A 27,826-nucleotide genomic window follows, 5' to 3' on the forward strand; every position below is an offset into this window, starting at 1 on the left:
TTTAAAGATACACAGCGCTTACATACTCTTTGTACCTCAGTCTCCTAGTAGTTTAGTTGTCCAAGGTTCTTGTGTCTATCTCTAGCACTCACTTCAGCAGCACCTTTATGAAATTAATAGAAAATAACAGCTGGAGCAAACTGGAGGAATACATGGTGGTGTTCTTCCCAACAAACAGAAATGCTATGGCCCTGAACTTCTGCTAATGGAAAACACTCTTTTCTCTGTAACTTACTTTGTGTTAGCTCAGGCTTTACTCAAAGCAGAATATTAGTGATATTCAGCTCAGAGAAATGTAAGCATTTCTTTTTTCTCTGCACTCCTTTCCTGAAGGCATTGCCTGAGTAAGTTTAGATAAATGAGGAGTACCAGCAGATACCACAAGAGATCAAACATTTATTTAATCATAAAAGTCCAGCAGGTAAAACTATATACAATAATCCATGCATACTGCCCAATTCACAAACATTTAAAACCTGTTTAAAACACAGTCTGCACAACAGTTGGACAGCGGGGCAGAGTTTCACTCAGTGAGGGACATAGTCATGTTTGTATTTTGGATGCTGCTTGTAGCCTACTCTCTCCCCAGCAATAAGACTCTGGATCACCCACTCTTGTGAGACAACAGGCAGCCGTAAAGCTTCTGCACACTTCAAGACACCAGCTGGGCAGGAAAAATCAGTCACCACCACATCGTAAACACCCAAAGCAATATCTGTACAGGAGGAAAGACAGGCATCTGTCAGGTGAAGAAAGAGGATTTTGCTCTGCAGCAGAACATCACAGAAACACACAATGCTAAATTATTTGATTTGAGAGGGACCTTAAAGCTCATGTCATTCCATCCTCTGCCAAGAATGGGGACACCTTCCACTGGACCAGGTTCCTTCAAGCCCCATCCAACATGGCAGCTCAGTGTGTTTTGCCACTATGAACCACTCTTATGTCTTCTCGTTCCTAGGCAGTGAATTCTCTTGGTAAAAGTTAAGACACACCTACAGCAGCCCTGCACCTCACAAGAAAATATTCCTTTTAGTCCAGATAAAAATAAGGGGAAGACCAGTAGCCAGAAGTATAGGCACGACCCTGAGTCCTGACCTCAGGCTGTGAGTGCTAGGGCCTACATCACATACAGAGAGGGAGAGACAGCCCAGTTCAGGAGGACAAGAGAAGCACAATTTGAGACACCAATTTCCCCCTTTCAACGTAGGCTGGAAGCTGATGGCTTTTGTCTGAATTGCTGCAGCTTCTCTGCAAGACAGGTGTCCTAGATGTAATCTATATACAGATTATATTAGAGTAGTGAGCATTCACCCTTTGCCTGCCTTTCTGCTTACAGACAACCTTGTAAACCATCCCACATGGTTTTAAACCATACTAAAGACCACAGTGGCATAGGATTCCCTGAGAAACTGGCAGCGAGTACCTTTGTTGTGAGCACGTGAGTAATGCTGTTTAACAGATGCTGCTCCCCCTGTCATGAGAATTTCAGACCACAAATCCAGGAAGTTCTCTTGCTGGTCTGACACCAGGAGAACCTTCAGGTTATGGAATGGGTTTTCTCGTGGGTGCCTGCAGGGTGAAGAGAAATGCAGACTGGTAAGAATATCCAGTAGCCTCGTCACCTGATTTGCTCCCATGTATGTTTTTTTAGTATCTTGCACACCATGACCCACTCTCTTACCACCCTTCCTGAAGTACTTGGACTGACTATCCTTTGTTTATAGAGACTAACACAGAGCTAGACAGTGTTGGTGGGGTATGTGCGCAGCAGCCTATATCCAAAGTTAAACTGAGCTCCTCCTAATCCTGAGCCACCTTTTTTGTGCACATCCAAATTACTTCCACTTTGATGGGGCTGAGCAGGAAGACCTGAGTCTCCTGCCCAAAAGTCTACAGTTATCTACTGTGTCTGCCCCTCAGCTTGCCTAAGGAGTCTGACTTCCTCTGTCATCTCAGAACAGGCTAACTGGATTAGACTCCACAGAAAATGCAGAAGCTAGCTCCAAAATGTATCAAGGGAAAAAGAAATTAACATAGTATTGTTCTCCTTTACCCATTTCTGAGCAATTAGAGAAATTAGCCGAGGGTGGGGGAAGCCTTGTCTGAATTCTGCCTTCCTCATGAGAAAGACTGACACCTTCCTTACTTCCAAAGAGACTGTTTTTTGTGTATATGGCACCCAAATGTACCTTGGCATTAGAGGTCATTTTAAGTCCAAAGAAAGAGATGGAAATGCTGCTCCTATATGGAAGGGAAAGTATAGGGAGTCAGTACTCAGGTCAGCTTCAGTATCTGTAGCTATTTAAGAGCCTCCCAAGTGGAACAGGTCTCTCCAAGAGTCTGTAGACTCAGATCATGGTTATTTGGCACTCACCATTCCAGCAATTTTTGCTCCTGGAGGCTATATCCAGCTGGCAAAAGGTAATTCCGATAATTTTGAAGCTGATTAGCATGACAGCTATCATGGACCCAGATATGAGACACGCAAGGGATCCCTCTGGCAAGGCACAGCAAGTATTTCTGAGTTCGACAATGCTGGTCCGCAATTAAAAGACACTGGTATGCTGCATTACACTTCAGGGGAGAAAAGAAGGCATGTAAACAGGAGGCAATGCTTGCAAAAAATCCCCCCAAATTATCCTGATGCTAAACAGGTTAAAGAAGAAAACAACTGAAACCTTGATTTTCACAGCCATATTTATGTGAAAGGTGAATTAGATAAAGCTAGTATCAATTTCAGAATCTGTTTAATCATATCCTATTCCAAGCTCTGCAGTTGCTCTAGGCAAAAACTGCCTAGTAGTTTTTGTATCATAACTCTTTTCTAGTTCACACAGAGACCTTTTAGTCTGAGACTCAGTAAGTCACTAGACAAGATTGCTTCCTCAAGTAAGATGTTCCAAAAACAATTTACCCTGTTTATTAAAAAAAAAGTAAAAGCCACACTAAATTACAGCAGTTGTCCAAGTAGATCTGGTAAGTGAAGAGCTCACCTATGGTGAGACCACTCCAGATCTGGAGTACTTCATCCACTCCCAGGTTCTGCAGTACACCAAAAACACCAGACATGCCGGAGCAGGTCCAGCCAAGGACCACTAAGAGGCCTGGGCACTGGAGCACCTGACATACCAGAAGAAGCTGAGAGCTGAGCTTGTTAAAGATCAGAAAAGGAAGGCTTGGGTGGTCTTTTTAACACATATTTATGACTGATATGAGGGTATACAAAAGATGCAGCCACACTCGCCTCAGTGTTATCCACTCAAAGGACAAGAAGCAACAGTTACAAACTCAAATACAAGAAACCCTTTTTTTTCTCCCTATTTGGATCAAGTTGCCCAGAAAGGCTTTGTTGTTTCCATCCTTGACAATACTCAAAACACGACTGGACAAGGACCTAAGCAATCTGCTCTATTTGAACCCACTTTCAGCAGAGCAGTTGGACAAGATAAGCTATAGAAATTCCTTCTAATCTCAACTATTCTGTGACTGTTCTAGATTAGTAAGTGAACCCTTACCTGGGTTTCATTGAAGTCTTCCAGGATATAGCCAGCTCCTGCTCGCAGCTGTTGTGCTATGTAATGTTTATCATACGGAGTCATCTCTAAAAAATCTACAGCAGAAAGTTCAATTTTTGATTATAATCTATCTGCTTATATTCCTACATCTTAGTCTACAAAGCCTTCATCTATTCCAGTAAGGGATCTCAGCTATACTCCCAAGAATTTCTAGAGAAAATCATTAAAAGGGTAAGGGAAAAAAAAAGGGGGGGGGGGGCAGCAGAAAGGGCAACAACACACCAGTAGCCAGGTGAGCACCTTGTCACTTCTTTGACTGCATGAAACATGACACTAGCAAAGGCTAACTGGAGCAATCCATACATGCTTTCATGTTCTCTGCTTGCCAGCACTATCCTTTAGCTCTCAAAACCTTCCTTCTTACATTATACTATTCTGACACTGATGATCTCACTAATTTTCACACCTTTCTTAGCTTGCTGAACAAGCCTATAACCATCATCGAGGTTTGTCACATCTTAGGCCACAAGTTGGCTAAGTCAGAGACTGAATCTTAGGTCCTTTCTGCAAAGGATTAAAGAGCAAATGCCTGATCAGACAGTATCCAGCATTTTTCCTAAAGACACAGCATCTCACTTGAAAATGCAATGGGTAAGATTTGCCTCACCTTCTTCCTCCTCACTGCTCCCAGTGGGACCATCTGATGGCTTCTGGTGGTCGACCAATTTATCACTTGGTGTTGCCATGGTGAGAAGAAAGGCATAGCCCAAAAAGAGGGTCTTATTGTGGGGCAAGGGTCCATGGTCACTGTCCAGTACTGGGGGATCTGCAGCATCTACACCTTCACAGGTGCTTAAAAACTCTCCAGCTCTCACAGCCCCTGCAGAGAGACAGAAGCACCATGAGTCTTCAAAGATATGTCTTACCTGAGGAACCAGTTCAACTCAGATATTTTACTGCAGGAGACACAGGGAGGCAGGATTGGGCTACAATTACACTGAGCTAGGTAGGGATCTTTTATCCTTCTGGATCTTCAAATCAAAATATGAAGGACTAATGGGACAAGTTTGCAAGTCTTAACAGCATCCTGAAACAACACTGACTGCTGTGAGGGGTCCCTTTAACAGCTTTCAGGACTGACTAAAGAAATAAGAGAGACACCAACCACAACATTAAAGTCAAAAGGCAGAACTCAAAAGACGGCAAATAAATACTCAGACTACGCTGAAGGTATCTCTGGCTGCTGAATGCATCCAGGGAGAAGCAGCCTCAAACCATGCAGGGAAAAAAAAAAAGCTATCTGATCTACTTTTTAGTTATGGAAAGCGGAAAGATAATTACAGAAAAAGTAATGCTGAAAAAACTAGATGAGTTCAAGTTCTCACCAGGGTTTATCATTGCTGACTTGCGGCCACGTTTAGCTGGGGATCGTTCATCTTCAGAAGCAAGAAGTTTCCTTTTCCCAGACAGTGAGACTGGTGGGACACGTGGACTCTCCTGCCCTTTACGAGTGGGAGTTGTGCCGCTGCTGGAAGTGCTGGGAGAACCAAGGTTACTACGTCGCTTCCTCTTCCCCTCCACCAGATTATCTGCAATATAGTATGCAGGAATTAGTGATGGGCTGTCACCAAACTCCACAAGCTTTCACCCTACCTATCTGTACAGAAGTGGCAGAACTCAATAGTACCTTGAAGATACATGCCACCACCCTCTGACAGAGGAAAGCAAGAAAAAAATACATCTTTCTTCTCAAGTCCTCTATCCTGCTTATCTGCTTTCCTCTCAGTACTGCTGGGACTTTATTATCAAAGCAGCCATCCACCAAGTTTATTTGAAGTACGGCAAGCATCACTGTGCTTGAAGCAGACCACAAGCAAGTCAATACCACTATGTCTCTGAGGGCAAACAATAAAAGGATCTCAAAAATCTCACTATAAAGTACAAAAAGCATCACTGAATATCCAAAAACATTTAAATATTGGCAATTCAGATAAGGCACTAGAGTTACCTCAAAGGCACAAGACACAGAATAGCAACAGCAGCTCAACCTCTCCTTACCAAGACTGATGTCAGCTGCTTTGGTCACAGGGGTGACAGGTTCATAAGGACCTAGCCCAAACTGCTCCCGCAGCTTATTTCCTTGTTCCTGAGACAGGATAACAGCCATTCGTTTATACCACTTCCTCTGGCCTTCCTTTTCAATGCAGTAGTATAGCTCTCCAGACTCCTTCCGGTGTCCCTTCACCACACCTGACAAGACAGCAACTAACAGCTGTTAGCCAACCATACCCAGGCTTCTCATCCTCCTGGAACAAGCACCCATTCCCCACCACATTCAGCAACTCAAAAAACCAAGTATGAAACGCAAGCACTGCTCTTACCTGCACTGAAGTACTCGTCCTCAGAGAGTGCAGTCACCTCTGTCTCCAGTGGGATAGGATCACAGAGCAAAATATCTTTTCCTAGCACATCACAGTCATATCCGTCATCAAAGAGCAGCTTGTACTTTCCTGCTCCAACATCTTGGGTAATCGTCCCCGAATAAAAGTACCCATTTGAGGACCACTTTGCTACAACCTTGAGGCCCACAAAGCTGCTCCCAGTGGATGAGTCTGCACAGTCCAAAGGAACAGTCACCACTTGAAACGGGATTTCTGGAGAGTCACTACGGCGTAAGGCACAGAAGCCAGAAGTGCCAGATTTCTCTCCTCCATCTGGCAGGCAAACTGAACGAGTACATGATTTCTCCTCAGGTGATGCTGTAGTTGAGAGATCCTCCATACCTGGCAGTCCAGCTAAATCTCTGTAGAAAAAAGCAGCCCCATATAAGAGAGGGGAGAAAAAAAAAAAAGACAAAAAAAAAGACAAAAAGCATTCCCAGAAAGATCTGAAAAAAACAATTACTAAGTATAAAATACCTGGAGCAGGTGCTTGCAGTTGCTATTTGGTATGACCAGAAACCTCTGAAATACTCAGTACTCCTTTTCCTCTAGGACATTAAGACAGAAGTTCCCTATTCTGTTTCTTGCAATAAATTAAAGTTACAGTCTCCTTTTTCCAGGGTACCTTGTTCCTGTTGCTCGAGATGGTGGGCGCCCTCTTCTTCCTCGTCCTCGAGGTGTCACAGGTGCTCTGCCAGCCTGACGAGTGCCAGGCATACAGTCCTCCTCTTCCTCACAAGGCAGTGCTCCTGTTTGGCTAACTCTGAGTGGCGATGCAGGCTGACCAGCTCCTTTCCTAGGGCTAGAGAATTTATGAGTTATTGTTTTGAGGAGACAAGCCAGCCCACTAGGATCATCCCATTTTCTTGATCATCACAACACATCCAGAATTTTGCCTCTTTGCTGCAAAGTAATGGCTCACAAGAAAAGAAGCTACTCCTTCAGGAAGAACAGATGCAAAAGCAAATACTACCTCCTTAATTCTGTTCATCAAGCCAGATCTTTTTCAGAAAACCTTTGATTTAGGTCTACCCTGCTTCACACTCACAAGCCAGATGTCTGTTTCTGCAAAACATCTCTTCCTCTTTTCCTAAGATTCTGCACTTACCTCAATTTTCCTAAGATGCCTCTGCCAATGGGTAAAGCAAATTCTCCGGTTTCTGTCCCACACACTTTCCCTTTTACAGCTCTAGTTCCTCGCCCTGAGATGCTGCTGCTGTGTGTGGCAGAGTGACCACTGCTTCCTCCACTGGATGTACGGTGGAGACTTGAGGCCTTAGACGAGAAAGAGCTGACATCACCAAGGTCCCCTGAGGTCAGCGATGAGCCCCCTGCAGTTCTTGAAGGGGACATGTCGGTCTCACATTCCTGGCTCTCCACTACAGGCTCCTCAGTTTCCTTAAAATAAGCAAAAAAGAGGATTGTCTAAGATGATACATGTAGGAGTGACGGGGGTCACGCATGGTAGGGACAGACGGAGATGAGATCTCTTTGAAGCCAAGTCATATAACTTGTAGTTTATTGCAAAGGGTGGGGGTGCAGGGCCCTGCTGTGAGCTGCCAGCCGCAGCTCGGAGCAGGCCCGAGAGAAAAGGGGCTTAAAGCGTAAGAGAGTCAACGGCAAAGGTTTAAGAGCGGAGAGCATGTAGAAAGGAGGGGGTGAAGAAGTGCAGAGGGAAGACAAAGAGACAAAGAAAGAAAAGGGCGCAAAGAAGAGCGCGAGAGCGAGCAAAGAGATAAGGGAGAAGAGAGATAAGAAAGCGCGAAAAGAAAGCGAAGTTCTCGTTACGATACAATAAATCATCTTCAGTGTTGAATATGCAGATTCTCATTAACCAATCTACTACAGCATGCATATCTTATAACATTTCTACACAACTTATAAGAATCACTACATTACTATACTACGTTTATGTTTTAAACCCTAAATCTTATTCTTTGGGCCCCGTCTGGCAAGCTGCAGGGCTTGCTTGCAGAAGGAATTGTTTCCTCTAGGGGGGATAACATTCAGCTGGTTACATCATTGTTTTTCAGCAACTAAGGTATCTCAAAGGTTGCTTTCATTTCAATCTCGCTTATAGTTTCTATATTCTCAAAATCTTTTGTCAGGCAGTCATATTTAAAAGGGTTTCTTGTTTCATCCTCTCCAACAATACAAGTGCTAGACGCTTTACAATCAACAGTCCAAAGTGCAGACAAGCTGATATCACATTCATGAAGCTGATGACAGCCACATAAACTTCAGTCTGGGCCAATCCAATCCACAGTGCATCTTTCACTACAGGTCTGCAGCTGCTCTGTATCAAGAAGTCTCATTAAGACCTCAGTCAGCAGTGTTGAGGAATGCTTTCAGTGCAGGTAGCACAGGGCTGCAAGTGCAAGCTGCATGTTGAGCTCTGGGGGGTGAGAGCCCCAGGCAAAAGGTCGTGGGACCTGGACACTTGGAGGCACAGCAGGAACAGAAAACCCACAGACCTTCCTGCATTTTTCCAGCTTAGACTGTAAGGGTAAAAAAGCCCAGGGTGCCCTTTGTTTGAGGTCTCTCCTTGGAGGCACCAGCTCAAGGTGTTACTGTTATTTAGTTATTGCAACAACATTAAATTATTTTAAGGATCCAGATGTCTGAGACTCTGCCATGGGAAACCTGGGATCCAGTCCAGGGTGAGGAAACCTGATCTGTGTGAGTGTGGGGCACGTAAGGACTCGAGCAGGGCACCCATCAGCTCTGTCCACTGTGAAGGGGCCTCAGTCCCAGCTCAGGTGGTGACAGTTGTGACTGCCAGAATGGCTCCTGGATGCCTGGACAGGGAAGTTTCCTTAGCAACAGGGCAGAGCTCAGCTTTGTATCCAATTGGTCTGGCTTTGAATAATTCCCATCCCTCTAGAGTGTGAAACTGCAACAAATACATGAGACACTAGGAGCTTTGGGTTGCTTATACTCCAAGATCAGTTTCAGACAGCTTGTCATCTGGAGTTACTAAAGCTTTATGGATATAAAAACATGTATCTACAGAACAATGATATCAAGTGTTGGTAGGTAAAGCAGAAATGGTTATATGATTGTGATTACACCAACTATGTAAGCATATTTCAGGACGCTTAATTCTCCATTTTTATGTTACAATAAGTCTTTTGTTGAGTTCTTTGGGACTTGAACATGTCTTGAGAACACATGGCATGAAGTATACCAGCATCAAAACCACAGCTTTTGCCGTTCACTAAATGGCCTGCAAGTCTGCTCATGAAGAAAGCCTTGGCATCACAGCACAGAGATTTGTTCATTCAACTTGTTTCCTGCAGTCAAAACATGCTCTCACTTTAACTACTACTACTTTTCAGCAAGTATCTCATCCCATTTAGCCACGAAAACAGGAACTTACCTCAACTACCTTTCGTTCCACCTCTGCACCATTGATGTAGTAGACATCTGTTATAACACGTGTAACAACAGTGCGCACTTCTCGAATGGTTCGCACGTGGCGACGCTGAACTTGGCCTTTGGGTGGGTGAAGAAGGTTGAATTCCTCTTCTCCCTGTAATAAAGAGGGCACAGTAAAATCAAAACAGACCACAATAAAAAGCAAACTATTTCTGAGTAGGGGTACCTCTGCAGTACAGTTTCCTCATACCATGCTGAAGTACAGGAGTAGGGAACCTTTAAGCATCTTGTTACAAATTAATGCAACACAGGAGACCCTAAACAAAGGAGAACTGAATGCATTCTGCTGACAAGTAGAGGAAGGGAAATCACAACAGTCCAAGGAGGAAACAGCAAACTTGTTTAGCATGGCTTCTGATACTCTTTGATTCAGTAGACTCCCACATGTATCACATCAATCTTGCACTGTCTTTTTATGGCGCTGTTCATCTCCTATTTCCCACAGGACACATTAGTCTTAAATCATGTTTAGTAAAAAATCATCTTTCTAGTCTTTCTGTTGATAAAAAACACAATCCCAAACAAAAATAATCAACCAACCAATCAAAATTTGTCACATTTTTCCAGAAAATACATATGGAGACATTTACTTCCCAAATTCATGCTGTCCGGTGAGTACTGCTACCTTAACATTTGATTCAGGACAGCTTGTGACTAACATTTTAAAGCGGCCCTTGGCCTTTTTTTCAATAGAGAACCAACTGTTAATGAATCTACTAGCTGAAAGGATACTTTACTGTTCTAAAGCAGTTAAATACAGGCAGCCCTCATCCCACCTGACTGCGCAAAGAGTCGGTGTCATCTCCAGAGGTGTTGACAAGCTTTTCCCCGCTCTCGTCGGTTTGAATGTTCACATCTTGTTGCCCAGGTTTTTGCCCAGACATACTGGTTCCTGTTTCCACCTGTCTACAGATTTCTTCTGATGTTTGTGTTGCTGTTGTAACAGTTGTTGGGGTAAAAAGACAGTCTGCTGTAGTTTGGATCCCTTTATCCTTGATGTTTTCCCACCTCTCTTGACTTTGATCAATTTGAACAGCCTTACTTAGTTTTCTCAGCATTCTTCTCCTATCTTCTGCCTGAGTGCTTGCAACATCAGTCTCCATAGACTCTCCATCCTCTGCACCAGAAGATTGCTGATGGCAGTCCTGCTGCATCCTCTGAGGAATTAGGCTCTGTCCACCACTGCCGTCTGCCTTCTGTTGCTGGTACTGCAAATCACTAGGATTCGTATGTAATTCAGCATCTTCTTGTGTGCCAGGAAAAATTAACCGATCCCCCCTGCAAACCAGTTACACACAGATCAAAACTACTGATTTACAAAACAAGACAACCAATATGCTGCCACTCAAGTAAAAGCAGTATTAAAAAACCCCCACTTTGGCAGTCACTCAATTGCTTCTTACAACTGCACAAAACTCAGAGAGTTCAAATAATAAAAAAATCTTTCAACACTTCTCAAGTGATACATAGGGTGGTAAAAAATATGGCTGACACTGTACAGAACTAAGTGCTTTTTGAAATACAGATTTTGCTACACTCCACACATTAGGCACCAACTATGCAACTTCCCAGAAGCATGTCATCTTGAAGTTACTTCAGGCTCCTCCAGTGCTTAACTGGCTTGAAACTGATAATCACAGGTAGCAAGAAGACCCAGCAGCATAAACACAAACGCTGTCTAATGTTTTCATTAGAATTTGTCTGCTCTGCCAAAAGTACTGCCTCTGCCAGGTACTACATGGGACACTATACTGATCCAAACTAGAAGTACGTATTTGGCTTCCCTTGGGTACTTGAGGATTCTGAGGAGTGACTGTTCTCCCTTCTGGCTGTGCCCTGCCCAGCGCTGGAACTCCCTATTCATTATGGTCTTTAATGTAGCTGTTGAAACTCAGGTTACTCTTTCTACATAGACCTCACTGTCCCATCGAAAGACAGAATGGAAAACACTGAAGAAGCAGATTTCTACTTCTAGTTCTCCAGGCGGCACCCTCCTCACTGTAACAAACGCAGCTGTACAGTCCTTTGGAAGGGGGACAATAGCAACAGCAACAACAAACCATCAAAACTGGTCAGAAGATCTTAGAGGAGACAGAAAACATATTTAAACAGCCTTAAATATGGTGTCAATTTTCTCAAACCCAAGACTTCACTGAAGTATATTAGTCTTCTGGAATCACATGGCCACTCAATCAAAAGGTAAGCCTGATAACCACGTGACACACAAACATACAGATTTAGTATACTTACCCCGTTGTCCCCAACCTTCTAAGTCACCCAAAGAAAATGGCTTAGCACAATTTCTTTGATGTAGAAAATGCACACCTGAATATAAATCCAACCAGGACTGGCGGCAAAGACTGTGAGGAGTTACCTAAACGGAGAAGTGGAAAGACCATGACCTCTGGCCTCATCCTCTCGACGAACTTCACAGACACGACTAAACACAGATGATGCTTTCTGGGAGCTAGCAGTGCAGATTTAAGACAAACAAACAAAAATGCATCAGGAAGTGAGAAAAACCCTCATACAGCAAAACAAGAATTCTCTAGCTCCTCGTGAGAACAGAGAATTGAGCTTGTTGACCTACACAGCCACAGAATGACTGATATGATCCATCTCAAAGATCAAGAATGAAGTTGCAATTGCACAAGCATTACTGTCATTTCTGAAGACACCCTAACAGCCAAGAGCAATGGAACAGTTCCAGAAACCATTGTGTGGAAAACTGCAGCACCATCAAGAGTTTCAGCATCTAGTGCCTCTGGTACCCACCAGTTAGACCCTTTATGGCTTACTTCTCAGGAATTTCATGGCACTGTAAGAATATTGGGAATTACAGTCATAAAGCAGACCCTGAGAGTTCATATTCATCCCATACCTCTAAAGGTAACCCATGCTCAACCAGAGAGAAATTACTATCACCCATCCTCAGCATTGAGGCATGATTACCATCTAACAAGCAATCCTGTAACAAAAGATACTGAGTTTATTCCTATGTTTTGTCATTACTTCAAACCACTACTCTTCACTCTGATTACTATAGGTCACCATCTTCCTTCCTACTGAGATTCCTCTTAGTATTTACAAACATTACTTCCTGCAAGCTAAATCAAGCAATGCTAGACCTTAAATTTGAGGTAAGATTGATACATACAAATCAAAGACCAAGGGAATAACTCAATGTTTTGGTCAAAATGTTAACCTGTGATTTCTGTATATCCATGAACTGATTATGAGTTTCTATCAGCTTTATACTAAAAAGACAATTCTCCTTCAGAACTTCTCAGATTCTTGGCAGAAAATTGCACCATGAAAGACAGCAGAAACCCACATATTTGAAATTTAGGAGATGGATAAGGCAGACTTGCATTCTGGACTGCACAAGACATGAACTTCTGGCTTTGACTACAATCTAATGGAGGCAAAATGCTGACATTGGTAGGAACCACAGAGCCCATAATGAACAAACAAGTGAGGTTCCCACTTTGCCTATGTAATTAAAACCTGCTGCAAGAGCTATAGACTTAATATCACATCTACTGCTAGAACGTTCCTTGCTTCTGTGTCTCCTAATTTTGTTTCCCCTACAGTTGATAATATGTGGAGAAAGGATCTACCCAGACCTTTGTATTAACTCTGCCCAGCAAGAAGCCCAGTTACCTAGCAGCAGCCTCAGCAGCAGCAGAGGATCCATCTTTCCTGTCACTGGCTGCAGGCTCTGAAACAAGAAGGAAGGGAAGGATGATTTTGGCATCATCTAAAAGGACTCTCTCAACCTTTCCTAGCTCCATACGCTCAGTGAAGAGAGGCTGAGTAACACTGGACAAAGGATGCCCAGGCTTCCCCATCCAACTTCTCAGAACAGACCTAAATTTCTGCAAGTTTTAGACTATTAGACTGAATGCCACTGTTCTGGTTAGAATCCTGTCAATTTTTTTTTCCAGATTATGGACAGGTCCAGAGGAAGCAACAAATATGATGAGATGAACTGGAGAATGCCTCCCACAGAGACAGGCTGAGAAAGGTAGGCTTGTTCAGCCAGGAGAAGAGAAGACTCCAGAGACACCTCATTGTGGCCTTTCAGTACTTAAAAGGGGGCTTATTTAAAAAAAAAAAAAAAAAAAAAAAGGAAAACAGTTTTAAATTAAGAGACAAGAGATTTAGATTAGATGTTAGGAAGAAATTATTCCCTGTGAGGGTGGTGATGCATTTTCACATGTTGCCTGGAGAAGCTGTGGCTGCCCCAACTCTGGAAGTGTCCAAGGCCAGGCTGGATGGGGCTTGGAGCAACCTAGCCTAGTGGAAGGTGTCCCTGCCCATGGCAGGGGGTGTTGGGACTATGTGATCTCTAAGGTCCCTTCCAATCCAAACCATTCTATGATTTTCTTATATTTTTTTTTCCCACCCAACACAATCAAACTTTGCTTCCTATCCTGTATACCACTGCCACTATACATCACAATTTGTAGTCTGCTGGAAATACCTTTCCTCACAACAGAAGCCTCTCCTCTCACTTCATCCTTGCTTAGAGCATTGCAGAAACAGAGAAACAAATTTAAGTGACACTGCCCAAAAAGAAAAATGAGAAAAATTACAGGGACTCAGAGACTGCCTTGGGGAATGCCATAGAGAGGTTCTGAGTTAGGGCTGAGATCCAGCAGGACTCACACACTTCAGGTTTCATCCTCTTACTTTCCAAGCTGAACGGCAAGGACTCCTCGCTCCCATCATTCACAGGGGTCACAAGGTTCATTCGCAGAGAAAGTTTTGCATCCAACTCAGGAACCACACCAGACTCTCCTTTCTCATATACTTCTGACACATCTGCTGATACCACTGCGCTTTCCATGGTGACATCGTTGGTCCGCATTGTGCCCTCTGCTGTAACATCACTGGTTGCTATAGTGCTGTCTGGGCAAGTATCATCCACTGAAAACAGAAAAACAAAAACAAGAAACAAGAAGTAGCTACTGTCATTCACATTGCTGGGGTTGAGGTCCTAGTTTTGGCTTGAAGACACTTCACTGCACGCATTATTAGTAATGCTGCAGTAGTGGAAATTCCTTTCTAGAGATCTGAAGCATGAAAATTCTGTAGCAGAGGTATTATCCTTAGTTTATGACAGAATAATTTACTATGATCCAAGCAGAACAGACTTCTTTTTATCTAGCACGTGCAGGGTGCTGTTTTTGTAAAACTAGCAGAGAAAGTTCAGATAAAAAATGATGAATACTGGAAGCAATCTTCTTTTGGTCTAAACTCTTTTGGTACTCAGAAGGCTCTCTGACATTCTTTAATGGAGTTGTATTCAGGACCACAGTGAGTGCAAGGAAGACATGCTCCATACCACTCTGTACTCAGGGAGCAAACACCTTCACTAGAGACTGAGAAAACATGACAAGGAAACTGTAGGGAAGGGATAAGCCCTCCCCCATTGAAGGGGAATGTAGCAATTTTTTGCCAAGGCAGGTTTGAGTTATCCTAATGCATACTGCACCAAGAATCAAAAGCTTCCAGGCTTTCACTGCAGAACACAGCCATTTGGGTCGAACTCACCAATTGGTGTGCTGTGTCTCCTGGGTCCCATTTTGAGATGGCCAGTAAGAGGTGGTGTTATGCTAGTTAAGGACTGAATGACATCACCCTCCTTCGGCAAAGTGAAATGAAACGGGGTTCCTAAAAGACACAGAGCACCAGAATTAGTAATTTAGAGGATCTACTTTGGTTCAAGTATCAAAAGCACATATTCACTGTGCTGTGGAAATAGGAAAAAGCATAACACTGGTGCTGTACAAAACCCCCCTGAACAGCTGCTCTAACTGATAATCCTCACATTTTATGAAAAATCTCTCCCAGTGAAAATCTAGACTGTGGTCAACTGAATGCAGTTGCTCACAGGTGCTAGATAAAAGGGAGATTAAATATCCTAACATGAAGAGGACTTCTACAGAATGCAGTTTTGCCTCAGAGGTGCTCAGCATTTTCCAAAGAAGATGAAAATGAGGTCAAAAATAGAAATGAAGATTAGGACAAAAATTAAATGGAAAAGCTACATGTGCCTGAACTGATAACCTAAAACTTACTCAGAACGATGGCTGAGGTGGCCTATCGCATCAGGGAAACCATGCCTTGGTGGATTTACTATGTGCAGATGTTGCAGGATTTAACAAATAAATAAATCAAAAACCTAGTAAAAAAATGCTCTTTTGCCTCATTCCATGCATTTACTTGCAAACTTTCAATGTTATAGAGAAGTAGTTTGCATAATCCTCTCATAGAAAAATGCCCCATCAGCAAACAATCATGTATCATCTGTTTGAAAACTCTGAAAACCATCGCCTATCTGATTATCACAAGCTTTAAAGACATGGCTGAGCAACTGCAACATCCTGAAGACCAACCCAAGAACTTCACTGTATTTTTGCAGTGGGTAGGTACCTTCTAGCACAATGGTACTCACACACTGTAAGGCAAACCGCCCCTCCTCATGAACAGTTTATGAATGCTTGCCATATTATGTCCTAGAGCATGCCTCCATTTAAAAAGTCTTTTATCTAAGAACTGAAGCAACTCAACTGAATATTGATTTAGCTACCACAATCCCTTCTAACCTATAAATCCACATTTGGCAGGCTAGTAACAAATGATCACTAGAATTTATGAACTGATCACCAGTACAGGTGATTACCAACAGCATATTCTAATTATTATACCAAGGGATACCATGAAAGGGAATACAAGCAAGCTTTCAGAAGAACTGAAAAAAAATGTGAATGCCTCAACTAAAATTTTAAATGTTTTCATTCACATTGAAGTCTCAACTGTTCTATCAATGAAAAGAGTTAATCAAAACAGTTAAACTTTTCTTACATTCTTATGACCATCAACCTGTAACAGATTCAGATCCATTTGGAATTGAATATGGCAAGGGATGTCAAAAACAAGAAGGGTTTCTCCAAGAACATCAGTAGCAAAAAGAAACCTAAGGAAAATGTGGGTTTGTATCACAGACATATTTTATGAAAAAATCCTTTCGCTAGGATCTTTTCTCCTGAGAAACTGGGAAGCTTCAGCTCCTCCATGTTTTGCTGCTTTGGAATGTGATTTGGACAATTGTTTACCCAGCATGGGAAATTGTTTTTGCTTGATGATCAATGACAGCCACCTGTATCGAGGCTGTGAGCAGTCACAAGATTTTATTATCATTCTTTTCTATTCCTTTGCTAGCTTTCTGATGAAATCCTTTCTTCTATTATTTTAGTATAGTTTTAGTATATAATTTTCTTTTAATATAATATATATCATAAATAAATCAGCCTTCTGAAACATGGAGTCAACATACTCATCTCTTCCCTCATCCTGGGACCCCTGCGAACACCACCACAGGTTTGCAGCTCAGTGAGGTGGATGCCATGGTGATGAAGAATACAGAGAAGACAGAGTTACTGAATACCTGCTTTGCTTCAGTCTTTACTAATAAGCCCAGAGGCACACAAACCCAGATCCTGGAGGCAAGAGAGAGAGTATAGAGAAAGGAAGGCTTCCCCTCAGCCAAGGATGAGCAAGTTAGAGATCATTTAGACAAATCTGACACCCACAACCACCCATATGGGCCCTGACAGGATGTGCCCATGAGTGCTATGGGAGCTAAGCCACGCTCCCTCATCTCTGAAAGGTCATGGAGTATAGGAGACACCTCAGGACAGAAAGCCAGTGTCACTCCAGTCTTCAAAAAGGGCAAGAAGGAGGACTCAGTGAACCAGGCACTGCTGCACCTCTGTCCATGGAAAGATGGAACAAATCATCCTGGTTGTCCCCATTAAGCACATGGAGGAGAAGGTTATCAGGAGTAGTCAGCACGGATTGACCAAGGGGCAATCACACTTGACCAACAAGATTGCCTCCAGTGACGGAATGACTAGCTGGGGAGATGAGAAGAGAACAGTGCACGGTGTGTCTACACTGCCTTCAGGAAGACTTTTTTAAATTGTCTCCTGAAACATCCATATAGGTAATGCCAGGAAGTGTGGTTTGAATGAACAGATAGCAAAGTCAATAGAGAACTGGCTGAACAACAGAGCTCAGAGGGCTGTGATCAGTGGCACGGAATCTAGCTGGGAGGCCTGCAGCTAGCGGCGTCCCCAGGGGTCACTGCAGGGTCCAGCCTCTCATTCATCAGTGATGAAGGTACAGAGTGCACCCCTAGCAAGCCCCTACCTAAAGTTTGTGCTTACTGATTTATGCTTCATAGTCTGTTGATAAGGGATTAGACTCCTAAAATATTTATTATGAAAATAATTATTACAATAACAAAGCTGCTTTAAGAGTAGAGGGATGCTCTACAGCTCTTCATACCTTAAGGACTGAGTGATGTCAGGAGAGCAAATACCACTCTACATACTTTTTCCACCATGCTTCATGAGTCTGAAGGCCAATTAAGTAGAGTAGGCCAAAAACCTGAACTCTCTCCTAACACCAATCAGCCCTTCAGCATAATACAAATGCATAAAACACAAACAAGCATTAATTTTGGAATTCATTTTCTTTAAAAATTTGCTTATAGTTCCCTTTTAAAAGCAAACACAGCCAACTGTGATGTGCTTAAATTGCATTTAGATTTGTCTAAGAAAAAAAACCAAAACATTTTCAGTACAGTATGAGAGGCAAAATATTATCCAAAGTCAAACACAATTCTGTTTATTCTCTCTTAAAAAGGAAGTTTTGGACTGTGAAAATTGTGAAAGACAATACTGAAGTGGAACCTGACATTTTAACCTTGTTATGTAACTGCAGCTATTTCTCTTTATCATCATTTTAGCAGTGTACTGCCAAAGTTATTGTTGTATTTAATACACCCTATACTCTTTTAAGTTTGAAGACCAGAACTGTTCTCCTGACTATGCCAAATTGTCTTAAAAAACCTGTGTTTAAAGATGAAGCCAGCTAAGAGGCACAAACAAAACAAGTGTAATATCCCACATTTTGTATAATGACACACAGCATGTTAAATTATTTTAATGGGTCACGACAATACCTGCTGAGCCAGAGCTTACATGAGAGTGAAAAACCATTCCACTTTAAAAAAAATCTCAAGAAAAAAATTGCTTTACTAGCTTCTAGCTCAAAGTTGTTCTGTACACCCCCACAAAGAAAATTCTCCACTGAAAATGAAGGAAAAAGAAAAGGAGACCTACAAAAGGGAAAATACTGACTACCACATACTCTATTCCTTTCAAGAACCCTGCTGTTGTTGCTTCTTGAGTGGGGGAGAAGTCAGAAAAATCCCTGAACATTGCCAAGGTCACAGCATTTTCAGTTCTTCAATCCACCCTGCATTTCTACCTGAAAGCAGTGAGAGTCAGGAATGAAAAATACACTACAGGGGAAACCAGCAAAGTCATGTTCGGCATATAACACAGTAAGGTATAGTGCTGCTCAACTTGCATCCAATAGCAGTGCTCCCTGAAAACACTGAGGATTGTATACAGCTGTCCTTGACATCACTCAAAATATACACCTGTGAACTACTAACCTAAATTCACTTACCACTGGAAGGACTGGGGGACTTAGAAGTTGCCTTCTCCTGTGGCTGCATTTGCTCCTCTTGCTCCAGATTCCTTGTCCTAACAGTATCCTCCGTATTCTTCGGTAGGGGATTCTCATGCTGAACCACGTGCGTTTCAAACCCTCTCTCTGGAAGTGATGGCTGATTGCTTATTATCACTACCTGTCCCACTTCTGAACAATCGGGATGGTTTTTGGCACACAATGCCCCTTCTGATTGGACATCACTCTTCAACTTTGGAAGCAAATCGTGTTGCTCCAGTAACTCCCCTACAGAAGGCTTAGCTAAAACTTCATTGAGCTTTGCCTTGTTAGTAGTCATTTTATCCATACTCTTTGCCTCTCCAGCATCAAAAGTGCAACCTTTCAAAGCTGCTTTTCCCTGGCATTCTGGTCCAACCTCTTCTAATTCCTCGGCTACATTTTTGCTATTTTTACAAGAATCATTCACTTCTTTATCTTCATGACACTGTCCTTCCCTTTCAAGAATAAACCTATGAGAAAGTGTTATATTAACAAGAGACCTATCTTCCTTTATTTGCTTCTCTTTTATTTGCAGTTTCTCTTCTTGTTCTTCACACTGAGTCTCAGGAACTGCCTCAGGTTTGGAAGCCTCTTGAGCATAGGACAAAATCTCAAGCAGACCAGACTTGCCTGCAGCAGCCTGACTTCCAGAAATACACTCAATCTCCCGATGAACTGTAGAGGCTAATGGCCCCTCTTCTCCAACACCTGCATTAACAAACTGTCCTACAGGCATTCCTGCAGTCTCTACATCCTCCTTTTTTGCTTTTTCACAGTTTTCAGAGGGTGCTTGATCACCTGCATTCACTTTTAGTTTTATTTTATCATTGTCCACAGAACTGAGTCTTGAGTCTGAGGCCCTGCATTCAGAAATCCTCTCTACCTGTGTGGTCTCACAGCCTTGGCCCGTGTTCAGAGAGCCTGAACTGACGTCTGTATTTGTGGGCTGGCTACATGCACTTGCAGAAAGCATCAGTTTACAAGAATCAGGAGGCTGTAACACAGAGTCATCTGTAGACATCTTTGACAAAGCATCTGTAGATCCAGAGAGATCTCCTGGTAAGCATAAAGGGGTTAAACCAGCAGTTTTTTCTTCTCCAAGCTTATTCTCTGGACTCTGAGTTGGAACAAAGATGTCCTAAAATGAGAAAAGTGGGACATGGAGTATTAGGGCATCCCAAGTAGGACTGTTTATTATTCCTAAAAAATTACACTAGATTATGGATCAGAGCAAGTTTAGCACAAAACTACTAATTAAAAAACAATCAATGAAAACAAAAAACATCCAAAACTTTTTTCTCCACACATTTATGAGAGCCATAATTGATCTGGTTTTGCTGAGAAAAATTATCACCATGAATTACTATTTAGTGATCTTTGGCAAAGTCAGACACAATCCTTGGTATCTTTCACTACCAAATCACAAAATACAGGGCCAATATGGCAAGTTAGTAGCTATTTTTACTTGATCCACCAAGGGTTTCAGAAAGAGCCGCTATGATATCTATATTATATTAACACGAATGCTGTTTTCAGCTGAGGAGAAGCACTGCTTCAACTAGTGAAGCTTCTAGCAAGTTCACGACATTCATAATATTTAGGTATAAACCCACAAACTGTCTGTTAAATCCTTTTGAATAATTATAATTTCCAGAATCAAAATACACAAAGGAAACAACAGCAAGAACAAGAAACTTGAAAAATGCAGTAAATAAATTCTAGCCTTGTAGAATAAAAATACTTTATGATGGAACAGCTTCCCTTTCTCCACAAAAATTATGCTAAGGTCTTGCCCAATAAAAAACTAATTTATGATGCAGTTTGAGATGCGGGATGGCCAGTTCAGCATAAGAAGGCAGCACAGTCAAAGTCAACAGCTTCTATGTTTTGTAACTCACTATGCCCTCTTAAGCTGTTCTGCATTTTCTCTGCCACACAGTATAACTAATAAATAATTGCAACTGGTGGGAACAGCTTAGTAGGGAAGCTCAACATAAAAGAATAGAGGTTGACTGAAACACATCTTCTGCCTCAGCCATATAAAAACCTCAGAAAAGCTATATACATGGACCCTTACATGAGAGAACTCTGGTTGTGATGGCATAGCAAAAGATCCAGGAAAGAAGGTTGGAGCACTCTGGGACACTGGAGTTGAAGCCTGTGGCTGAGCAAGAGGTCTTGGAGGGATACAAGGGAAGGCCATCTCCACCAGCATATCTCCTTTCTGCTTTTGCATCAGCTCTCTTCCATCTGCAGGGATAGATATATCCATCTGTTCATCTGGTTTAAATGAGCAGAAAAGACATTAGCACTAAATTCTTGTGTTATGTCGAAGCTTTTAACATCTTATTAAAAGATTTGTCTTCAGTGGTGTATTCAACTTTGTAAAATCTTGTCTGCAGCAGCATTCTTTTCGTAAAGGGAAAAAAAATCTACAAAAATATCTGTATTCTTACTTTCAAAGGGGGAAGCAAGTGTTTTGTTACAAATTCATATTACTATTTTGCTACAGGTCTAGAACTTCTACAATTAAAAAAAAGTGTCTGCAACTTATAAAAAAAGCATTTTTCTGAGATATTTCTTTTCCTTTTGCTATCTTTATTAAAATTCAACTACATTCAGACCCCAGCTAAGAAAATACCTGTTATAACAATATTTCACATTCTGTGACAGGAATCTCTCAGAAAGGAATATTTGATTTTGTATCATACTCAAAACCTGCAGAGATGGATATCTTATCCTTGACGGTAAATGTGTGCTTAGAGCAAATATTTAACAACCAATGTATCATACAGAATAATTTCTCTTTAGGCAACACAATTTAGGACACATACTTGTAGCACATGAAAGGTTTTACAAATATTGTGGAAGTTGTCTCTATTAAGGTAAAATAACATATTATGATGCAATTCTTATCTGTCCTTCCTATTGCCCTAACAGTATAGACTTAATACAGGTTTCTGCCTGTAGCAAGAATGGCTTGTTCCTAAAGAAGATAATTGCCAGAAGAAATCTGTATGCTATACAAAGACTTTCCGATCTTTCAAATGAAGGGTCACTAGTCAACAGTACTCATTTAATTATGATAGCTATGCAGGAAATATCAATAGCAGATAGAGAATCCTAAACAACAGAGTCAAAAATACAGATCTCCATCTACTCCTTCACTGTTCTCAGTTCTACTTTATTCTTTAAACATAATTTTAACAGATTTTGAAAAGGCTGCAAGCTCTGATAAAATCAGTGCACTAAAACACGACCACAGACAGTATGCAGAAAAGCATTACCTTCTGCTTTCCCCTGTTCAGTAGGACTGCTGGGGACAAGGGCACTGGGTCCAAAGGAAACAGGAGGAGTAATAACCAGGCCTGAAGAGACACTGCAGATCAAAAGGAAACAAGGAAATGAAAACCACACCTTACTAAAAAATGCATTAAGTTCTCCTATCAAGCTCCAGCATGCCACAATACAATTCTTTTCATGAAAGGCAAGCGTCAGGTGTTCACCAGTAAGAGACTAGTGACAGTCAGGGATCAGATGGCCACCATTAGTTCATTTCATTGCAAAATAAGGCCATGCTCCTCTCATAGTGCAAAAATTAAACACTGATTGCTTAAAATCAAGCACAAGTCCTTGAATAATTAAGAGAGTAGGGGGAATGCACTACTGCAACAAAATTCTTGAAAGAGCTTGGGGATTTTTCACTTACGTGGAATCGCCCTCCTGTACAAGGACTGTCTGCCCAGAGAGCTGCAGGACTTGCAGACTGCGGGCAGGGGTGCATGCCAGAGAACTTCCCTCTTCCACCCTGGTTACCAGAGAGCCACTCCCTGAAGTTACTTTGAACAAAAGAAAACAAAGACAGAAATACAGCCAAAAACCACAGTGATCAGAAAATTCTGAGGAATTAAACTCATGCAATTGCACAGCTCCTTTTCAGATAGGCAGCAACAAGCTGATTTTCAGAGCTGGTGAAGAACTGCACATGACAGTTCAGTATGTGAAATGTGAGCACAAAATAGTTCAGATGAAAAAGAAAAATCTGAATAGATTTTAGACTGTACAAGTGTTCCTACCTGGGAATTAAAAAAAAAAAATCCCCAATAGCTCCAATACCAGCACACCTGATCCAGCACTAAAATACAAATACAGGCAAGGTTCTTGTAAGAAAGACACCTTGCACTGACCACTGACTTGGCATGAGGAGAAGAATATTATTGAACCTTCTGGATACAGAAGGTTCATTCACAAGATCAAGCCAGAACAGACACCACTGAGCAAAAGTTTGCCTATACTGCCTACACTACTTATCCACACTGGGGTGTCATTACAAAGACAGAGCACCATTAGTTTCAGAAGATGGTAAAAGTTGGGTTTTGGTTTTGCTCTTCAAGGGGCACAGAAATAAAGGAAATTTAATGTATTTAACAAGCCAGTAGCCATTCTAACAGGAAGTGACGTTTAGATATTGTTCCATACTATAGTGAATGAGGCTGTGGCCTTTTATTTCCATAGTGTTCTCAATTTTAGCAGTAGTTACACGAAAAATACTCACAGCGCTCTACACCCTAAAACACTAAATGTCTGTGAAGATCAAGTAGGTATGATGTTTATAACTAGCTCTGGGATGGACATTTTGGTTCTGCTTGTCTGTTGTTACCTGTTGCATGATTCTCAGGAAACATCTCTTCCTGTGTTGACAATATATCTGATTCCTCATGACCAGAACCAAGGGATTCCTCAGTTTTACTGGCACCACTGACAGGCGTTTCCTTTCTGGTGTGTTCTTCTGCTTCCTGCAGAATTCTGAAAATGCAAGACACAGTCTCTGACCCGAGAAATTCAAAATATGAAGACCACAGCATTGTAAAGAAAATCTATCAGTAACAGATAGAAGGTGTTCACTCATGTATAACACAGGGGAAAATAGGAAAGAAGAAAGAAAGCCAGCTTCTCCTGACAAAATAACATCTTCATCCTTGATAAGTTATACTTCCAGAATAGTTTTTCACATTTTCCACCAATCTAAGCAATGCTTAAATGGAATGCAGATGTTCTACTGACTTCTAGTCAATGCAGTCTAGGAATTTCATTTCACCTCTTGAACATAATTTTGTAGCAAAATACAATAATACATGATGAACTAAATATTATATAAATTTTATGCCAGAGAGAATCAATACTATTCAACAAATTGAAGTTTCACACTTAAAAACAGTTAAAACAAAGCTTACAATAGCAAATATGCAAAAGCATCCTGGAATACCCACCACTTAGCCTCCATATTTCTCCTGTGCAGCAAAAGCCCATGCTACAGCAATTAAGTTATTTCACGATAACTTCTGTGACTCAAAATGAATTATTGCTTCTAGTATATTCCAGTCATACCATTTCAGGAAAATTACTGGCATATTTTATTACTCCATGAACTTGTCCTTAAAAACAAACCTATCAATATCTTTGTGTTTAGGAGTTTGACATCACATCTTTTCTCACCAGGGAATACTAAGAGCACTCCTTAGTCAGCACTGCTACAAGGCGGCCTCAGCAGTATGTCATCTTTTCCTTTACCTCTCTCTTTTGCCTTGAACCCTCTTCCATATCTAAAAATCTAGTTCAAAAACTGAACAAATCACCTTCCAGAACACCCACAAACTGCCACAGCATATGTTGCAGTTGAGACAGCCACGCTACACAGCATATCCTCATACAATTTCAGGAAGCTTCTACCCATACAAAGTAACACCACACCACTTCAGAAGGCTTCAAGCATTTGCCCTTCTTATTCTCTATATAAGAATATATTTATATTTATAAAGAATATATTTATATCCTTTAACCTTTTATACTCCCAATGTTCATGCATGGCACCTGTGTGCCCTCTGTTCCCTGGGTGGCTGCTCAGCACACCTGGGCACTCCATGGCTCATTGCTGCCAGTGCTGCCCACCTGCTGCTCACAGCTGCACCCACAGGGGACGAGGCTGGGCTGCAGCCCCACTGCACTCCCAATTACCACAAACTGTGTGCCTACAGCAAACAACCTACAGAAAAGACAGACTGCTTTACCTTTCAGACTTCTCTGCCGGGCTGTCCAAAGCAGTATGTGCTTCTGTGCTGGAGTCAGTTTCTAAGTTGTCTGCACAAAATTCTAGAAAGAGAGACAAAAGAAAAATACCTGGATTAATATACAAATAAGAAAATGTAGGTCTGTAATTTACACAAATACCAAGGCAAGCCTTATATTTAACAAAATTAATTTTGAACGATCTATGATAAAAAGAAGGAAAAAAACCAAAACAGGATGAGGTTTTTACCAGGGAGGAAATTCAGAATCTGATTGTCTAAATATTTTGGAAATCAATTAGGAAAGAGAAGTGAAAGAATCATTGATAGCACTTGGACAGGTACAAGAAAGCAAATTAATTAGTCCAAAGGAAAGAGGGGGCAAAATTCTTTGCAACTACCAGCGAGCTGTGAACTCATTTTTGGGAACTACTAGTACCGTATTTCCTGTCAAAAAACGATAACATTGAAAGAAACTAGATAGAATCTACATAGCAGCAAGAAGACATCTATGATCATTTTCACTTACCATATTTAGACTCATTCTTAACAAGTCTGGAAGAAACGACAGTGGGTCCAGAGTGGAGCTGATGCCTAGCGTCTCCCTCACTGGGCACCAAGTCACTCTCAAAGTCCTGGCTCTGCGACAGCTCTAGAACTCCAAACTGGAGCTGTGACATGCCTGTATCTAACATCAGACATCCATTACAAACATAGATACCAAAAAGAAAAAATCAAGGGCCATCCATCACTTCTACAAGGGCAAAAGATATACCCTCTAACATGCAAAGTATTTAGGCTATTGCTGAAACTCTGAATAAACTAACTGATCTGATCTCAGCTGTACTAATTAAAATATGGTATCACAACAGGGACAGTGGCCATTAACTCAAAAATCTGTATTAATCAGCAAGGGCTTATGTAATGCCATTAGGAGCTGCAGCAGACTTTCATTCCATGAATAGAAAATAATCTTGATAACACACAGCCTGTGTCTGAAAATCCTCTGATGACAACGACCATTATGCCAGTTCATAATAAGGCTCCATTTCCTAATGATCACAATGCATCCCTGCTTCTTCTAAACCACCTTCAATCTTGAAGATCCATTCTAACAATAATAAATCAACCTTCTTTTCGTTTTTTGGGTTTTTTTTCCAAACACCAAAGCATACAAATACACTTTCAGAAAAGGATGCCAATTTCTGACCTATTACTACCGGCACAATTACCCCTGGTGAAACAAGTGAGTCAGCTCAACTGAAAAACTGCACAGACGGTTGATCCAATTCCGAAAACCCAAAAAACCGACCTGAAATGGGTTAGTTACCTTCTACACACGGCGAAGAAGCACAGTCCTCAACATCACCTTCGCTTCGTTCCCTGGCCTCTCCAAGGGCACTGCAACAGAGAGACTCGCTAACATCGCGCAGGGGCTCCTGCAGGCCGCCTCCCCGCGGCTCGTTCCGAGGATCACTTGGCACCGACCAGGCGCTCCAAGCCCTCCGCACCGCACGTCCTGGCCGGGGCCGAGCACGGCCGCTACAGCAGCGAGGCCGCCTTCTCGGCCTGTCCTCCACGAGAGAGATCGCAGCAGGCCAGAGAGACGGCGGCCGAGAGCCGCCATCTGGCGCGCCCCACGTACCTGCTCTCCCGGTCGGGCGCTGGAGACTCCTCCGCTGCGCAGCGCCGCGGTCCGGAGGCACTCGGGCGGGCCGGGCCCTCCATGGGCTCTGCAAGCACAGCGCCGTCAGCGTGACCGCGGTACCCGGACCCACCGTGATCCCGCGCCCCGCCCTTACCTGCGAGTCGCTCCCGCAGCGCCCGGCTGCCAGCAGGACCGCGGACGATGTCCTGCAAGAGAGAGGCGGGGGTCGCGTCAGAGCCGAGCCGGGCCGGGCAAGGCCGAGGGGTGCTGCCACCACGCCAGGCGCTCACCAGCACGGGGCTCGGGCTCCGCCAGGCCGGCAGCCGGCGGGCCAGCGCGCCGAGCCTAGCCCTCTCCGCCTCCGCCTCCGCCTCCGCGCCCTGGGGCTGCGAGTCCTCCACGATGAGGAGGGGCGTGCCCTGCTGCGAGAATCCCGGGTCCAGCTGGCTGCTCCCGCCGCGCTCCATGCAGGACGGCGCAGGCTGCGGAGCCGGGCCAGGCCCTACGCCGCCCAACCCAGCCGCACTTCCCGCCGCCGCCATCTTGCCGCGCGCCGATTGGTGCGCGCGACCCGTCCGCCCCGCCGTTACCGGGGAGACGGGGGGGGGGCCGGGCTGGCGGGAGGGCACCGAGAGCGCCCCGGAGCGCCGCCGCCCGCCCGGCCGCGCCGCCAGGCCTCAGGAGACACAAAGGCCTCGCGCCTTCCGTCCGCGGAGCTCGCTCCAGGGCGAACGCATCGACCTCTCGCGCATGGCGGGCCAGGGGGCGGCGGAGGTCCGGGCCGGGTGCCGGGTTCGGGCCGGGAAGTGTCCGCACGGTGCCCTCCCGATCCCCTTTCTTCTCAGGTACAAAGCAGCCCCGTGCTCGGGCTCCCGCACGGACCGAGCATCGCGTACCCCGAACAGCCACCACCGGGTATGTCCTTTCTTGGATATCACGGGAGAGTGAAATCCTATTAATTTCCTTGTGTTTATATGACTAAACGGTTATCGAAGAAGCCTTGCGCATAATTGTGACTGTATTGTTGTCTTTCCAGCATTCACCTTCTTGCCTAATAAACAGTGAGTTCGAATAGCGTAATTTAAATCTACTTTTGCAATTCTGCTTTTTGTTTCTGCACGTCTC

The 27,826-nt window shown here is 43.0% G+C and overlaps 1 protein-coding gene across 4 annotated transcripts; it reads right to left on the minus strand.

Annotated features, from left to right (window-relative positions):
* Window positions 1–376: 376 nt before the first annotated feature.
* Window positions 377–27,638, minus strand: TP53BP1 (tumor protein p53 binding protein 1). Of its 4 annotated transcripts, XR_009419438.1 has the most exons (28): window positions 26,992–27,638; window positions 26,856–26,907; window positions 26,699–26,786; window positions 26,384–26,454; window positions 25,583–25,741; window positions 25,057–25,138; window positions 23,649–23,794; window positions 22,698–22,827; window positions 22,276–22,367; window positions 21,066–21,268; window positions 18,947–20,126; window positions 14,957–15,076; window positions 14,093–14,329; window positions 13,061–13,118; window positions 11,772–11,864; window positions 10,174–10,675; window positions 9,339–9,491; window positions 7,068–7,357; window positions 6,585–6,761; window positions 5,900–6,321; window positions 5,577–5,768; window positions 4,904–5,107; window positions 4,186–4,398; window positions 3,519–3,613; window positions 2,378–2,577; window positions 2,193–2,244; window positions 1,427–1,572; window positions 487–715 (listed from the first exon to the last, which is right to left on the minus strand). XR_009419438.1 is itself a non-coding variant. In XM_059482418.1 (27 exons), the coding sequence occupies exons 1-27, from the start codon at window positions 27,241–27,243 to the stop codon at window positions 528–530; spliced, it is 5,739 nt and encodes a 1,912-aa protein (XP_059338401.1). In that variant the 5' UTR covers window positions 27,244–27,635; the 3' UTR covers window positions 377–527. The 4 variants fall into 4 exon arrangements, 3 of the variants coding, with proteins under 3 accessions (XP_059338401.1, XP_059338400.1, XP_059338402.1); XM_059482418.1 differs by lacking the exon at window positions 2,193–2,244 and having other exon boundaries at window positions 377–715; window positions 25,583–25,735; window positions 26,992–27,635; XM_059482417.1 differs by lacking the exon at window positions 2,193–2,244 and having other exon boundaries at window positions 377–715; window positions 26,992–27,635.
* Between the last annotated feature and the right edge of the window lie 188 nt (window positions 27,639–27,826).

Source organism: Ammospiza nelsoni, chromosome 14 (assembly GCF_027579445.1).
Source record: "Ammospiza nelsoni isolate bAmmNel1 chromosome 14, bAmmNel1.pri, whole genome shotgun sequence".
Lineage (NCBI taxonomy): Eukaryota > Metazoa > Chordata > Aves > Passeriformes > Passerellidae > Ammospiza > Ammospiza nelsoni.

Bases quoted from the DNA above. Each gene is read 5' to 3' on its own strand.
- TP53BP1 (XM_059482417.1), bottom strand. From the start codon at position 27,243: ATGGCGGCGGCGGGAAGTGCGGCTGGGTTGGGCGGCGTAGGGCCTGGC. The intron at 23,795-25,056 runs GTAAAGCAGTCT...TTGCATTTTCAG, and splicing joins CCGGCAGAGAAGTCTGAAAG to AATTCTGCAGGAAGCAGAAG. The intron at 15,077-18,946 runs GTAAGTGAATTT...TGTGTCTTTTAG, and splicing joins GTCCCCCAGTCCTTCCAGTG to GAACCCCGTTTCATTTCACT.